The 17,434-nt window shown below is 45.1% G+C and overlaps 1 protein-coding gene across 1 annotated transcript; it reads right to left on the bottom strand.

Moving 5' to 3' along the window:
* Positions 1 to 1,991: 1,991 nt before the first annotated feature.
* Positions 1,992 to 4,139, bottom strand: IER5 (immediate early response 5). The gene has a single exon (XM_021682566.1). The coding sequence runs from the start codon at positions 3,934 to 3,936 to the stop codon at positions 2,968 to 2,970; it is 969 nt and encodes a 322-aa protein (XP_021538241.1). The 5' UTR covers positions 3,937 to 4,139; the 3' UTR covers positions 1,992 to 2,967.
* Between the last annotated feature and the right edge of the window lie 13,295 nt (positions 4,140 to 17,434).

Genomic DNA, 17,434 nt, shown 5'->3' with positions numbered 1-17,434 from the left:
TAGAGTTGTTTGATACAATCAGGAAAGTCAGAGTTGGTGTGAGACATACAGAACAGCAAAACCATGCTGATGCAACTAAGCTTTGTAACTGCCAAGTGTTCAGAGAAGAAGAAAAGAACCCAGCATTCAGATAGGCTAAGTTTAAAATAGATTCTCCCTTACTCACCTTTCTTTACAAATATACACAATTCTTTGACAGTAAGATATCTGATTTATACACAAAATTCACTTCTAAGTTAACAATGATAACTGCGTGCTCACTATGTTCCCTTTTCTAAAGAACTTTAGGGGCATTAACTCATTAATTTTCACAACCCTGTGAGGTAGATACAATTATCTCAATTTCACATTTGGGAAAACAGAGGCAGAGAAAAAGGAATTCTAAAGTTCCTCAGCTAATAAGTAGCAGAGCCGAGATAAAAACCCAGGAAGTCTGGATCCAGAGCCCATGCTCTAACCATTACACTACATTGCTTCTGCAACAATCCTGCAACAAAAACCATGATGTTTTCAGATTTCCTACAAAGCTATGTCTCCCTACCAAAAATGTCCATTTACATGCTCTAAACAGAAACATGGTCCCATGGTTCATCTTAATGTGAAAACAATCAACAGGAACTTTGGTCTTATCCAAAATATATCAACCCTCTTAAACACACCAAATGTTACCTCCTTCCAAATATAAAAATGCACTGAGATAGCTGTTCAAGCATAATTACTTTCTAGCAACAGGAAATGTTTGCAAAATTCAGGCCCTGGACCCCCTCTTCAGTTTAAGCAGTCAGCACTCAATGGATCTCTTGTGGCTAGAACAGAACTCTAGTAGCTAATCTCTGAAAAACACGTCAATTTTAATAAGACCCTGATTAGACAAAGTTTAATTCTATGAATACATTATTAAGGTGATAGAGCATAAAGCAGAAAGTTCCTTATGCTTAATGAATCACTAATGGATTTGCAAAAAATCAAAGCACTGGCCTACTCAGCTATGACAGTTCACATAATCAAAACTTTTGGAACACCAAAGCACCATTCATTTGCTCCTTCTGTACAAAGGTCATAACCCTTACTTAAAACTTTGTCTAACCTCAATTTGTCCCATCTCTTAAACACTGTTTATTTATAAGCTGTTATAGACCAATACCAGTGTTCAAAGCACTAGCAACAATATTTTAAGATATGCTTCTAATTGATTTGCTTTTGAAAAAGATTAGTGAATACCTTTCAAACACTGAATATTTGCCTTAGACAAAAAGCTCTCTTAAATGCAGTGATTATAGTAAAATCAACCGATGATTTGGCTGTCATCACGTGTTTACCATGACCCAAAAACCGGAGCAAACCAGGAAGTTTTGCTAAGTTGAATTTGCCTAGTCCTCCTTCCTTATCTAATTTGACACAAGCAATTTCCTTTCACTGATGCATTTACTTTCTACAGATAAAACAATAAAAGGAAAAAAAAAAAAAGCATTGAAAATTCCATCCTGACATCCACTGGACTGCAGGGTGGATCTGACCAACTGGGCAAGTCAGTCTCATCAGCTTCCCTTATGTGTCAGTTTTTTTCAATAACAAAGCTGAAAGATGACCCATGTTAATATAGTTTAACAGGATACTAAAAGGAAGTTTTTGTGAAAACATTTTTGCTTATGGGAAGGGCTTCAAAAGTTGGCACTAAAGTTATTTAATATCAGACACCATCAGATTGGCCTGAAGAAGATCAAATTGGGCTAAGCTGACTTTTAAAAAGGCAGCTGTAGTGACAGGTTTCAAGAAACTGGCTGGCCACTGATATTAGTATCTAATAGCTATCCTCTGATCTAGGGGAGAAACCTTAAACACGTCTCTCCATACTCAGTGAAGTCAGCAATGTCCCCAGTCTGTGCATGACCGATATTAAGAACCACACTTTTCCAGCCAGGACCATAGTTTCCCTCCTCCCACTTCTCTCCCAACCCAGACAGGTGATTACAGACAAGGAGGCAATTAAGTTGCTTCAAAATATTTAATACGTGTTAGACACGTAAAGTTACATTTTTATACAAAAATCAATACAACGAAGGAGAAAATACTGTACAAAAACCTTGTCAGCTCCCCCAACCTTTATACAACAAAGACTGGAGTCACCGTATCTACAAAACCATAAGGTCTTTCCACTTAGGGCTTCTGTCTGTAAACTTTGTTTCATTAAACACTTTTTAAAAGCACTGTGTAGTAGTTCTGATCTAGAGCTTTTAAAAATATATCTATTCTCTATAAACTCCGTATTTCCAAGCTTGAACTCTTCTGTGAAGTTCATCAAGCTTTTATTTTTTTTCCCTGTGGGGAAGACAAGGGCCGCTCATATTCCCTTTTCCCAGAGTAATCACAGGGTATAAACGTTTTTCAGTGTGATAGAAGGGTGGGGGGAGAGAGAAATAATACAAGCCTCTACCCCCAGACTAAATCCCTCTAGTCTTAGGAAATCCTGTGAGGAAATGCCACCCCTGGCACTGGTGCGGGGCTAGCTTTCAAGTGAGGGGTGTGTGTAAAGTCCCTTCCTCCCCCGAGTACGAAAGGGGAACTCCCCGGCCCTCTCAGCCGCTTCCTTCTCCGGGCTGCCGGCAGAGGAAAGTCCCTGTCTGCCCCCAAGCTCCTAAGCCCTGGGAAAGGGGTGATGCATTCCAGAAGGACAAAATAGTCTTAATTCAACAAGACGAACATACGTACACAGACATAACAACACTACAGAAAAGCGAACGATCGTCCTCTTCCGACAAGCCTCACCCCCCCACCCCCCAAGTCTCCAGAGGAGACCGCAGGGAGGCTCGGCGCGGCAGGGCCGCCGAGCCAAGGGCAGTCCGTGCGGCCCGGCAGCACCCGCGGGCTCCGCCACGCGCCCAGCGCCTACGGTCCCTGGGCCGTCCTCGCGGCCTCACGTCGGGGCCACCCCGCCGCTCAACCTCCTTCCGACGGGGACCCGGGGGCTCAGAAGGCCACGATGGCTGTGCTCCAAGGGTTAATGTCTCTCAGCACCGGCTTATCGCAGCAGATCTGCCCGGGCTCCGCGGCTTCCGCCCCGCTCTCCTCTCCCTCGGCTTCCTCCCGGCCGCCCCCGGGGCTTTTCCGCAAGAGTCCCGAGAAGCTGGAACCGAAGATGCTAATGAGGTTAGCCACGTTACCGGTCTCCATCTCCTCCTCCTCCTCCGCCGCCCCGCCCGACTGCTCCTCTGAGTTCCGGCGGGGCTTCTTCAGCGGGCTGGAGCCGGGCGCCGGGCCGCCACCCACGCCCGCCGCGCCACGCTTCCGGGGGCCGACGGCCGGCGGTGCCGGGGGCTCGTCCTCGGCGGGCCGCGGCGCGCAGCAGCAGCAGTCAACGCGGGGGCACGGGCCCAGCGGCCCCGGCCGGCCCTCCGCTCCTGGGGGGCAGCTGCAGTGGTGGCGCGCCCCACGGAGCCCCTCGGGGAAGCCGTCTGCGCCTCCGGCGGGGCCCCCGGCTCCTCCCTCCGCCGCCTCGCGCGGTCCCTCCACGCGGCGCCAGGCAGCTTCCGCCGCCTCCACCTCTCCGCCCCGAAGAGTTTCCCCTGCGCCCGTCATCGGGGCCCCGGGCTCCGCGTCGCCCGCCCGCGGCGCGGCCGGGTCAGCGGGGCGCTCCGGCTGCGGCTCGATCTCGGGCCAGGCAGCACCGGCGGCCGGCGGGGGCGGCTCCCCCCAGCCCGCGGGCGGCTCGGCCGCCGGCTCCCCGGGCTGCGGCGGAGGCACCGCCGGGCTCCCCGAGGGACCGGCCAGGTAGAGGCCCGGGCACGGGTCACTCAGGTAGACCTGGCGGGCGCTGCGCAGCACCAGGGAGACCAGCAGGTTCTTGTGCAGTTTGATGCCGCCGCGCTGGACCCGCGAGTTGTAGATCTTGCCCAGGGAGATGCTGACGATGCGGTGAGCCTCCAGCTTGAACTCCATCCTGCCTCCCCTTCGCGGGGCTGGCGCCGAGGTGAGGGGTGAACCCCCGGCTCACGTTCGGAAGCTGAGAGGGAACGAGAGGCGTCGACAAGTCCGGTCCGGGGCTGGACCCTCGATACCTGAAGGCTGAAAAGAAACGACTCCGGTGACGCGCTCACCGACCCCCGCGTCCTAGTCACCACATAACTCAGCTCAGCCCCAGGTCCAGTCGCTGACTGAGGGCAGCCCGGACGCCCGGCGCCTTATATACGCCCCTCGACCGCCAATCGCGACGGGCCGCCAACCGTTCCGGGGCTGGCCGGCGCGCCCTCGTGCGCCGCGCGCGGCCAATCGGAGGCCGAGGAGGGGCGCCTGGGCTATTCGAACGTTAGTCCCGCGGAGCAGGCTCTTAAAGGGGGCGACGACGCGCTGGCCGGACGGGTCCGGGCTTGTGCGCCGCGGGCGGGTGACGGGGCGGAGGCGTAGCCAGAATGTGGTTTGTAGTTAAGGATTCTGGCTTGTGCGCCGGCTTGCCAGAACCAGAGGGAACTAAACCACTCGAACTTTCATCTGAGTATACCCCTGGATAATAAATAGTATCACCACAAGGTATATAGCAGATACCGATTTTGGATGAGTGCCTTGCCTTCCTAGAGTCACACACACTCGTAACATCTGTCAGTTCTAACCCCCAAGAAAGAAAAAGGGGGTTCTAAAAGTTCCTAAGGTTTTTGGCTGCTTATTAAGGAATTGTGATTAGGTACGAAATTATTGGTTCTCTACTAAAGCCATCATCTATCACTTTGTTCTCTAGATTCTAGAATAAACACACGTGTCACTTGGGTTACAATGAAAGGTGGTACAAGTTCTTCCCGGTTATTTTTCTTCAACACAAGGACTGATAAGTTCACCCTTGGAAGAAGTTCTAAAAATACAAATAGAGAAGTCCTGGGTTCCCATCATGATGTCATAATTTTATTTTGTGTCAAGGTAAAAATATAGGGGAAGACTGTTCCAGACTTTTCTGGTCAGTCAACAACTTAGTCTATCTAGTGATCCTTAGTACATGGCATTAAGGCGGAATCACCACAGGGTTGTCCAGAGTCCTGGACTGGGTTCCTGGAGGGTCAGTTTGGGTTAGTCCACCTAAGCTCCACCACAGACCTGCCTGGTGATTCTGGGTAAAGAACCTCAGGATACCTTAGTTTCTCCAACTCTAAAAGGGAGAAATCACATACACATCTACTCTATTATGCAGAAGAGAAATGACAACTTTCACCATCCATAGATAAATGGAAAAAGATGTGGTACACACACACAATGGAATATTATTCAGCCATAAAAAAGAATGAAATCTTGACATTTGCAATGACATGGATGGAGCTAGAGAGAGTAATGCTAAGTGAAATAAGTCAGTCAGAGAAAAACAAATACCATATGATTTCACTCATATGTGGAATTTAAGAAACGAAACAAACAAGCAAAGGAAAAAGAGAGACAAACCAAGAAACAAGACTCTTAACTAGAGAACGAACTGATGGTTGGTGGGAGGGGGAATGGGTGAAATAGGTGATGGGGATTAAGGAGGGCACTTGTGACTCCTGGGTGGCTCAGTTAAGGGTCTGCCTTTGGCTCAGGTCATGATCCTGGGGTCATGTTCTCAAGGTCCTGGGATTGAGCCCGTATCATTAGGCTCCCTGCTCAGCGGGTAGTCCGCTTCTCTCTCCCTCTGCCCCTCCCCCTTCTGCTCTCCCTCTCTCTCTCATTCTCTCTCTCCCACTCTCTCAAATAAATAAAATCTTAAAAAAAAAAAAGGAGGGCATTTGTTGTGATGAGCACTGAGTGATGTATGGAAGTGTTGAATCCCTACACTGTACACCTGAAACCAATATAACACTGTATGTTAACTATACCGGAATTAAATTTTTTTTTTAAATGACAACTCTCAGCCACATCTGAATCATAAAACTAAGCATAACTTTCTTGGAATCCACATGGAATAGTTGGCCTAATCCTGCACCAGAGTTTGGCCAAGTGGGATATCTGGTTAGGAAAAATAGTGATACGTGGGCTTGATAATGGGTAATTCACAGTCAAAAGGACTCCAACGGATGTGATGGCTCAGTAACATTACTTATGCCACAACTTATTAATTGTAATCAAGACACCAGGGCATGAGACCCAGAGTTCCTCCCCTCTAGGAATTTTCAGCTTGCATAAAGGAGATAAAATAGTAACATGAATAATTCAGAAGCAAGCCACATATTTTGAGTAATAACATGAAAATTTTTCTTCTATTTTCTCTTTTTTTGATAGTTATTAGTCACCATAAAACACTGATTAAGAATGCAGGCTTTGAAGGGAAGCTTCCTGAGTTGGAATCCCAGCTCCACTTTTTACTTGCTGTGTGACCTTTGGAAAGTTATTTTACCTCTCTGTGCCTTCATCTTTTCCATCTTAAAATAGAGATAATAATAGTCCCCACCTCTTAGAGTTTTGTGAGGATAAAACAAGGTAACACATGTGAAGCTCTTAGAACAGCCTGGCATATAAGAAGCTATCAGTGTATGTTAGTTAGAAAATATCACCCCACGCAAGACCCAGGGGTGGGAGAAGAGGCTGAGGAGGGAAGAAACAGACAGGAGAAAGAAGCTATGCTTGAAGAGGGTGTTGAAAAACGCTGAGGTAGGATCCACAAGTTCTGAGCAGCTGGAGCAACAAAGTTTGGTATAGGGCGTATCATTTGGCAGGTGTGCCAGAGGCTAGAAACAGGGGCTGGAGCCATATGACAGTGGGTCATGCATGCCTCAATGAGGAGATCGGGCCACAGGGAGCTACCTAAGGTTGTTGAGTAAGGGAACCACAGAACAGATTCTAGAACAGTCAGTACACTTAATTTACAACTGAACTACAAAGAGGATCACTTAATCATAAAGCTCTTGTGAGAGTTTAGGCAAAGGGTCGTGAAAGCCTGAACTAAGTGGAGGTAGGAAGAATTAAAAAAAAAAAAAAACAACAAGAAACACAAGGAACTGTAGTGATGATCTGGGATGTCCCCACCCACTCAAACAGGTCACTGATAGAGCAAGCATTAGGTGAAGCTGACCCACATGAGCTGGGAGTTTCACCATCTGCCCCTGCATTCATGGTCCCTCAGCACTGCTCTCCTCACTTGCACCTGTCATGTTCAGGGCCCCTCTCAAATTGTGCTGTCATCGAAGGCAGGAGCCCATCTCATATTTGTAGCCAGAAGATAGCAAGCATATTTAACAAATGTATGGCACAGGCAGTAACCACCAGAACAGAATCCTGGAGGCCCTTATGGTACCAGGGTTTACGGCGGATTCCTGCAGGAGCGGCTGAGTGGCCAGGAAAGGGTGCACTCGGGGGGGCTGGGGCAAACGTTCTGCCAACTGGCATGGAACCATTACAATATTTTAACAACTGGGGTGGCCACACCAGTGTATACAATATATACTGTATATTCGATTATGAACTTGGCTTACTGAATATCGAATAGTGATATTGTCTATCCGGCACTGTGCTAGTCACTTTCCAGCCATTATTTATCATCCTTAAAAAGTTCTGAAAGTAGCTCAGGAAACTAGGACTCTGAAAGGTCAAGTAATTTCCCCCAAGTCACGCAGCTATGCGTGGAGAGGGTGGGATTGAACTCCAAACCTATGGAGCTCTAAAGCTTGAGTGCAGAGTTCTGGGACCAGGTTACCTTGTTTTACCTCTTACTAGCTGTGTGACCTTTGGAAAGTTATTTCACATCTAAGTGAAATGAGAAAGTCATGCCCAAGTTATTCAACCTTTCTGTGCCTCGGTCGCCTATTGTGTAAATAGGAAATAACGATACTGGGACACCTGGGTGGTTCAGTCGGTTAAGCATCTGCCTTTGGCTCAGGTCATGATCCCAGGGTCCTGGGATCGAGCCCTGCATCGGGCTCCCTGCTCAGCAGAAAGCCTGCTTCTCCCTCTCCCACTCCCCCTGCTTGTGTTCCCTCTCTCACTGTGTGTGTGTCTCTCTCTCTGATAGATAGATAGATAGATAAACTCTTAAAAAAAAAAAAAGAAATAACAATACCTAGGGGGCTGAGTACAGCTCCCAGCATCATATAAGCACTTACTAAGTCTATTTCCTGATATTGTTCTTTTCTTTTTTTTTTTAAAGATTTTATTTATTTATTTGACAGAGAGAGACACAGTGAGAGAGGGAACACAAGTGAGGGAGAGGGAGAAGCAGGCTTCCCACGGAGCAGGGAGCCCCATGAGGGGCTCGATCCCAGGACCCCGGGACCATGACCCGAGCCGAAGGCAGATGCTTAACGACTGAGCCACCCAGGCGCCCCCTGATATTGTTCTTATTATACCAGTGCCCATATGAGTCCCAGGCACATAGTTAGTGCTTGTTGAATTGTACATGGTTTTTCTACAATACCACAGAATAGCTGCTCAGGAAATGTCCACTGATCACTCCTATTATCAGGACTTCTTCTAATCCTAAGACAACAGAATGGAACCTTGAGAACTCATCTCTTATGCTCAGCAAACTTTACCTCCCCCTACCAAAAGAGAGATCCAGAACAACTTTTCCTAAGCTTTAGAAAGCAGGTGACTGAGTTCGAATTTGCCATTATCAATCGTTGAGACTTTTTCAGTTAAAAAAAAAAAGAAGTGGTAGAGGATGAGAAACACTAGCAGTGTGAGAAGGACCCAGGAAGCAACTGCTCTGGACGAAATGGCCAGAGCATGTCCATGGAGTCTGGTCCATCCCTCCACCCCATCCCCTCCCCTGGACACACGCGAGCAGGTTAGCATGCTGACAGTTGGCCACACCTGTTCCCACTCAGGTGCTCTCTGGCTTCTGACTGGAGGATTCCTCTAAGAGCAGGGCCTGCATGCCCACTGCTACTGACTTTATTTCTTGTTGTTCTTTTTCTTGCATGACAACTTGAAGGCTAAGGATTATGATCAGATGATTACAGAGCTTTTATTGCCTTAAATTAAGTCTAGTCTGTATAAGAACAATGCAAACACACCACGGATGATACACTCCATAGCCCGCGCTGTGAGAAGTAACGAGTGAGAGGAGTGGGTGCGGTAAGTTCCCTGCACCAAGCCTACCTTGCAATGTTAGGCCAGTTGGAAATTGTTGGGGGGTCAAAGTTGCTTATGTAAGTGAATAATCATTTGTATGAAATCCTGAGTTCTTTAGGGGAAAAGCACTACAAAAATATATTATTAGCCCTTTATGTAGGCCATACTCCTCTTGCTCTTCTGAGGACAGATAAAGCTAATTTATTTATTTATTTATTTATTTATTTATTTATTTATTTATTTATTTATTTATTTATTTATTTATTTATTTCAGAGAGATAGCTCGCAAGCAGGTGGGGGGGTGGGGAGAGAGAGAATCTTTTTTTTTTAAGATTTTATTTATTTATTTGACAGAGAGAGACACAGCGAGAGAGGGGACAACAAGCAGGGGGAGTGGGAGAGGGAGAAGCAGGCTTCCCGCTGAGCAGGGAGCCCCATGTGGGGCTCGATCCCAGGACCCTGGGATCATGACCTGAGCTGAAGGCAGACGCTTAACGACTGAGCCACCCAGGCGCCCCGAGAGAGAGAATCTTAAGCTGAGTGTGGAGCCCGACAGGGGAGAGGGGGCTCAATCTCACAACCCTGAGAATCATGACCTTAGCTGAAATCAAGAGTCGGATGCCTAACCGACTGAGCCACCCAGGCGCCCCCCCCAAGCCACTTTTTAATTCAACTTTTTCTCTCTCACTCTTGTCATATTTTATATCTTTTTTTAATTTCCTTTTGGCTGCTTGACTACTATAGAATTTCTTTATTTTCAAATAACATTTGACCAGGAGTGGGCACCAAAACTTGCCTTTTTTTTCCTCCTCCGCATTTCCTTTCCTAAATTAGCCCTCCTTCTTGTCCTAAATTTTATATTTTGGTTCAGAGAAACTTAGGTTATTTTTATAATCATCCTTGTCATACCTTGCCTCCTTTAGTAGTCTTAGAGAACAGATTCCTCCATAAATAGAGTACTCAAACTCATTAAAATGAGCCTACCACCTTCTCAAGCCACAGAATAAGAAACCACTACCATATAAAACCCTAGGCCTGCACTGTTCAATATAGTAGCCACAGGGCCAATGGGGCTAGGATGATTGAGGAACTGAATTTTGAATTTTATTTACTTCAAATCTAAAAACTGAGACAGGGTAAAATCCTTTTTTTGAAACCCAACTTTATCATGTAACATTTTTGAAGATTGAAAATTTAGCATCTGAATCAATGCTGCAATTATAAAATACAGAGCAGAGTTCAAAGGCTTAGTATCAAAAAGAGAACATAAAATGTCTCATTCATATTTTTAGAATGGTTACATGCTGAAATGATAAAACTTTGGATATACTGACTTAAATAAAATATATTATTAAAATTAATGTAACCTGTTTCTTTTTACATATGTGGCTCAAGTTACAGTTCTTCTTTTTTAAAGATTTTATTTATTTACTTGACAGAGAGAGAGGGAGAGAGCATAAGGAGGGGGAGCAGCAGAGGGAGAGGGAAGAGAAGCAGGCTCCCCGCCGAGCAGGGAGCCAGATCATGACCCAAGAAGGCAGATGCCCAACTGACTGAGTCACCCAGGCACCCCTCAAATTATATTTGTATTGGACAACAGTGCCCTAATGGTATTAAAAGGATAGGGTGGTGTGGACATATAAACATGCATGAGCATATTGTGAGGGAAGATAAAGTAAAAAGGAAGTAAACCATAAAACACTTAGATGGTTGTTAAAACACTTAGCTTCTTAGAAAATCTAAGAAAAAGGCAAAAAAAACAGAGCCAATCAGCCAGACGAAAGTTCTTTCTAGAATTGAGAAGTAGCCACACAGGTGGAGGTTAGGGTCATGAATAATAATGAGCTTGGATAAGATAAAATGTATTTGGTGTGATATTTTGGTTAATATGCCACTAAAGTAATGTATGTGGAGTACTCTTTTTTTACCCTCTGGTTGTCACAATTGAAGCACAATTCTACGTATCCGATTGTGAGAACACAGCAGTTTTCACAATATTATTTTAAAATTCAAAATATAAACACGCAAACAAATTTCAGAAACTCACTTGGACAGCACCATTCTCGTGCGTTGTTAGAGCGCATTTATCCTTTTCAAATTCTGATGTCCACCTGGAAGCTGCAGGACCATTTGTTTCCAACGTGCCATTTTCCCTGCACAAAAACCTTCAGTGGCTCCCCATGACCTTTATGGCAAAAATCCAACCCTCTGGCCTGGTCTCTGGAGTACTACACAATACACTGTCAAAGACAAACAGCCTGGCGTGGTGAATAGAGCCTGGCTTCTCACCAGCTGTGCGTGCTCTTTATCTTATAAAATTGGGGAGTTGGACTAAATCAGTGGCCCTCAAACTCTGGCTGCACAGTAGAATCACCTGGGGAGCCTTTAAATACAGGAGCTGCCCAGACCTCACTGCAGATGACTTAAATCAGAAACTCTGGAGTGAGACCCAGGTATTAGAATTTTTTAAAACTCCATAGGTGATTACAATGTGCAGTCACGTTTGAGAACCAGCAGACTAGATATGATTGTTTTAGGATCACTTCAGGTCTAGAATTCCAAGATTCTGTGAATCCAGGCAAACATTTTCAACCTTTCTAGGACCCTGAACAACATAAAAGACCCATCTCTTTCCCAGCTAGACAGGTCTAATCAAAAGTATATGTCTATCTTCTATTTCCTTAACAGAATGCCCTCTCCCTTCCTGCCCAAATTCTGCACCATCACTTCCTCCAGGAAGCCGTCCATGCCCACTGGTATTTACAGTGTTCTCACTTGTTCTCAGAGTATGCACACATACTCTGTTACTTGTTACTGAAAACCACAATACCACTTGTTATCTATAACCTTTGTATTTTTGTGTTTTATTTACTTGCATAGTACCTATTTAACTTTGTGTGGATATATTTCTCATTTCCCAATAACATTCAAGTGCTGGGAAATGCTACATTATACTTTCTTTGCATCCTGCCTCCTCTATACACAGAAGCTTGAATATTGCTATGTACATATTGAGGGATCAATAACTAGTTGATAAACAAGTTTTTAATGGGGTCCGCAAATCTGGTGCTAAACTCTTTAAACACAGACAACCAGAGGGTAAAAAAAGAGTACTCCACATACATTACTTTAGTGGCATATTAACCAAAATATCACACCAAATACATTTTATCTTATCCAAGCTCATTATTATTCATGACCCTAACCTCCACCTTTTCCCTATAAAAGCTATTTTTTTCACATGAAATAAGTTGATTTTTGATAGTTTGCTTTTTCTGCCATGCTATTTACCAATGTGTGATTTTATTACTGAGAAAGTAATTGCTTGCCTACTCTGTTCTGATTAAACATTTATGATGGATTAATGATGTACTGAAAACCCCGCTGGGTATCAGCACCTCCTTTAAGGGCAATCTATATATCTTCAGCCAGTACGAAAATCTCGCCTCTTCTCCCCACTCCCGTTCTAATCGCTGAAACTAATAGCGCGAATTCTAATTCATCAGTCAAGTCCATTTTAGATCAACACAGCTGATCTAAATGCTAACATGAATGCGCATTCATTTTGAAAACCCCAAATCACTAACCCATCTCATGTTCATTTTGACTAAGCAAATTCTGAGTAAGTATTTATACAGACACATCCTGCAGTGTAAAAGGAAGTTTCAGATCTGCTGTCTAACCAGGAGCTGGTGTGTGGATTAGCAGATTTATGTTTATAAAGCAGTCTGAGCTCTTCTGAGGAAAAATGATTTTGAAATAGGCAGCACGCTCATATCCTTCCCTGCATCGTTATCACTTAGAAAGTTCTCTGAGTCCAACTCCTCTCTTAAAAAAGCTCATTCCTTTTGCCATTCTTTGAAAATATCAAAAGATCATTGTGAGGGTTGGGAAAAGGTGTCCTTTAAAAGTCAAGTAGGACTAGGATCCTTCCATTATGAGAACTGGTCAGAGGAGAAAAACTAGTTATAAAATGTTTTGTGGCATTGCCCTTTTAAGAAGCGTAAGCATTCGGTTCCCAGTCTTTTCATCCCATTTTCCTCGCAGGCTGACGTAATGCTTAGGAAGTTTAGAATCACGTGGGGGCTCCTGAGGTCAGAGTCCCAAGGACCCTTTTCGCCGTCTGGGTCTTTTTCTGTTTGATTTTGAATTTGTCCACGCCGTGATGGAATGAGTGCGTGTGACAGTGGATGTTCCGATTAGTGTGCCTGGGTGGGATTGTTTTCCAGTATGTCAGTGGGTTTTACGGGGGAGAGGGGGATCGACTCAGTCAATTTGGCCGCAGTGGTTTGAATAAATGCTCCGGGTAGGGCAGGTCCGGTCCCGGAGGGATGGCAGAGCCCCTGAAGTCTTTTCGGTTAAGATAGGAATTTGTTGTTTGTTTGGGTTTGGGGTTGGTTGGTTTGTTTTGAGGCTTATAAATGATTTTTAAACTATTTTGATTGGTTCTCGGGCCAATATTATGTTTATGTGTTTCCAATTGGGTAGAAGAATTCGGTTTATTTTTTAAAATATTAGTTTATGTGCCTGTGCTTGAGAGGAAAAGGAGCTCCTTAGCCCCCTCTCTTCTCACAGATGTGAGAGGAAAATAGAATGAAGGGAAAGGGTATGACTTTCTCTCTCTCTCTCTTTTTTTTTTTTTTGTGGTGAGATCTAACTAGACTAGAAGGGTTTGACAAACAATTAACAATCCTCCCCACTCAGCTGCTGTTTCCCAAAATAGCATCTTCTTAGCTGCCAGGGTAGATGGAGGCCCTTAAGGGGAGGAAGACACAAAGGTGCCCTCTTTTTAAAGCCTGCATCTCTATGAGATCTTGAAGGCAGAGGGGGAAACCCAGGGGATTAAATTAGCAGGCAGCCCAGGCTCCACCTGGAAGGGAGATAGATAATAGGCTTTTAAGACAGGAAACAGCTTGTGCTCCAAAATAATAATTTTCAAAAGCAACACATGATGGATACTGAGAAGTTTTTCTAACCGCCCCCCCCGCCCCAGTTCACAATTTCATAATTTCCCCCAGTTCAATAATTAAAGCAAAATCGCCCTTTAAGATGCAGTTCAGTGAATGAGTCAGGTCTTCTGGTATTCCTGCAATTCTGCTCCACCTCGCCCCCCATATTTGGAAGGACCGTTCCAGCCAGCCCTTCTCTAAACCTGACTCCCTGTTGCAGAAATTGCTCAATGCCAGGTCTGGGGAGATCTGATTAGGGTTGTGTTGCCTTTTTCCCCGTTTTCTTCCTTCTTCCTTCTCTGTTTTGTCCTCTTACGTTCTTATTTCTTTTTCCCCTTTTTCTGCTCTCTCAGCCTGCCATTTTTACCTCTTCCTCTTCCTTTTCTCTGAAAGACTGCCTCTCACACTCCCACATGTCAATTTGCTCTGCCAGCCCAGGCTCTCTGGGGTCCTGAAATGTCTCCTGTCATGAATGGGGATGTGGATGGGAAGGGAAAGCACACGACACACTAAACAAAGGGAACAGACCAGCAACACGCCTTCCAGAAGGTCGGGAGCTTGAAGATCAAGGAGGAAGGCAGAGAAAGAGAAGGACCAAATATGCCCTCAAAGAATTAAAAGATTATACCTATCAAATTGGATTCTAAATTTTGCTGTTTTAAAATTTCCTTGAAAATACACCCAACGGGAATTAAAGCCGCTATCAAAACCAGAAACCTGTTCATGAATTAACTCCCATCAACCTCAGCTGCTAGAAACCATGGGCTTGGTTCCTTTTGCATTCTAGACATGCTTCCACTCTAATAGTGACATTCTAGCTCATGGTCTGATCATGGGACTATGTCCCTCTGAACTGGCGCTTCCTTCTCCTGCGTGGATCCTCAGTGTTTAGCACAGCCCTTGGTCTAGAGGAAGCACTCCCGTGTTGGAAGGACTCTCTCGGAGTGTTGGGGTGAGTGGATGGATGGATGGAGAGGAGAATAGATAGTAGAGCAGGACACCTGGAATACTCATACATTTTCTCTTTTTCTCCTGATATTCCAGAAAAGGCAACATATGATTGGCAAACTTTCTTCTGACAGATAGACAAGATAGAGAAGCAATGGGATTGACTTTGTTCTGACAAGACTTGCTCCACAAATATCCTCTTCAGCACCTAACACGGTACATGGCATGCACAGGGTTACACTCAGCACACGTTTGTTGAATTAATGATTAAGAGAGGAGAAAAATAGCTCTTCTCCCTGGAGGAAGAGGTTTCCAGGAAAGAGAATGGAGGAGCAGTAGAGAGTGATTCAAATATAAAGCATTTGAGGCATAGCTTCCCAACCTCAGCTCTGTGAAATATCGTAAGAAACAACCTCATGATGAGAGGGGGATATTTTGGAGACTATCGAAGGGCTTCTAAAGTAAAGAAAGAGGACTGGGAGTATATATGTGGTGTGATATTTCCAAAGGACCCTCCTTCAAAGGTATTTGTGGCTGACTCAAATGTTAAACATTTGGATCCAGAGACGCTTACATTCTTTTTACTTTGGCAAGGACTCTGCATGATAGAGGGAGCAGGGTCAACACCTACGAGGTAGGCAAAATAGGATACTTGCAGCCCAGAGAGCACAGCTTCTGCTCTGGCCCAAACTGGGGTGCTGGAAGGGCTGGGATAATGCTAAGCAAATCCGTGATGATGCAGGTACATAACCAATATTTAGCATACAAGATGGCTCATTCTGGGATTTGGCCATCAGCTAGCTTTAGGCCATTCATTTATCCAACTCCTCCCCCACTCCCCAAGCTCTCCAGCCACCCCCCCCCCCAAAAAGCACAGGAGAGCTGAGATTTACAGAGGCCAGGAGCTTTACCAAATTCTGGACACAGAATATGCCTGGGAGGTAGTAGAAAGGGTAGTTAATTGGTTGGCTCCTGAATGTGTTAATCCTGAGCGAAGCTGTGTTACTACCTCATTAGCACATTAATTCTGACTATTCTCTGCAGTCCTGTATCACTTAATATCCTAGGCATTTCTGGAGGTTGTCTTACAAAATCAAGTTGTATTGACTAGAATTGCAAACTAAGACTCTTGGCTCAAAAGCTCGTATTCAGGAACATTTTAGAGTAAGAAAAGATAAGGTTGTAAATATGTGCCTGAAATACTGAGCCTGGTTCTTTCTTCTCTGCTCAGAAAAGCAAGCACACAGCGCGAGGTGAGCAGCTGGGCTGGAAGTGGTCTCTGGGCCCCGTGAAGGATTCGATGACCCCCATCTCCACACACCCATGACCGCTCTCCCAAAGGAGACCGCCTCTCTCCTGGCTGCTAGCCAGCTGGGTGACCCTGTGTCAGCCACGGCACTTCACGGTCCTCGGGATCCTAATCTATGAAATGATGAGGCTCATCTAAGGTCCCTTCCAGTTCCAACGCTCTTTAAAAAGAAGAATAAAAAAGACTTTGAGCAGCCCAAACTTATTTGCCAAATTAGTGGCAGTGGGGGACTATTTAAAGGAAAAAGGATTTGGGATGTTTCCTAAATGTTTCTGGGTTTATTAAAATCCCTGCAGTTCAGGTTCTAAAGCAACAAAATATAAGAGGACAGGAGGGCCATTGCAATATTCTCATTAATTAACATTTAAAAAAAATAAAATCACTCAACTTCATCCAGTGAACATTCACTGATCGTCTACATGTGCCAGGCACTGTATCAGGCCCTGGGAACAGCAGGATGAGTATGGCCCCACCCAGCAGTGCCTTCATGCAGCTCACCTCCTTATAGGGGAGACAGGTGGATGAGAATAGAAAGTCATCCAAAACAGAAATAATCATCAGAGTCATCATCATCAATAATAGAGTGTTACCGGGATCAGTCCTACAATAGGACTCTGTGCAAGGACAAGGGTGGGGTCAAAGAGGGCACAGGGAACCCTCCTGTGATGCAGGTCATGGAGGCAAGGTGGGAGCTGGGGGCCAAGGCTCATGGTGTCAGAGAAAGAGGCTTGAGCTACCTTTTCTTCTAGTGCAGAAGTGAATAATGTATAGAAAAATGGGGGTGGGTAGGGGGAGCTCCAGCCACCATCCAATCCTTAATGAACTAGTATCTGCCCCTGAAGCATGCCAGGGCACCACATTTGTCTGTGTGGTTCACTGAGGTATCTCTAGAACCTAGGATAGTAGGTGGCACATAGGGTGCTCACAAAATAGATGTTGAATGAATAAAAGGAATACATTAGGCTGGCTCAGTCGGTAGAGCATGCAACTCTTGATCTCGGGGTCATGAGTTCGAGCCTCCTGTTGGGCATAGAGTTCACATAATAATAATAATAATAATAATAAAACAATACATTCAAATAAAGCCTCTGTTCATGTTATTCCTAAGTACCTTTTTGACCAGTTCAGAATGCTACACAGTACCATCACAGAAGCCGAGGGAGGAGCTTTCAACAATGAAAGTACATTGGGTGATGTTTAATTCATGTCA

Source organism: Neomonachus schauinslandi, chromosome 6 (genome assembly GCF_002201575.2).
Source record: "Neomonachus schauinslandi chromosome 6, ASM220157v2, whole genome shotgun sequence".
NCBI classification, from domain to species: Eukaryota; Metazoa; Chordata; class Mammalia; order Carnivora; family Phocidae; genus Neomonachus; species Neomonachus schauinslandi.
Note: the sequence above shows the minus strand (reverse complement) of the source record. Positions and strands in the feature narration are given on the sequence as shown.

Bases quoted from the DNA above. Each gene is read 5' to 3' on its own strand.
- IER5 (XM_021682566.1), bottom strand. From the start codon at position 3,936: ATGGAGTTCAAGCTGGAGGCTCACCGCATCGTCAGCATCTCCCTGGGC.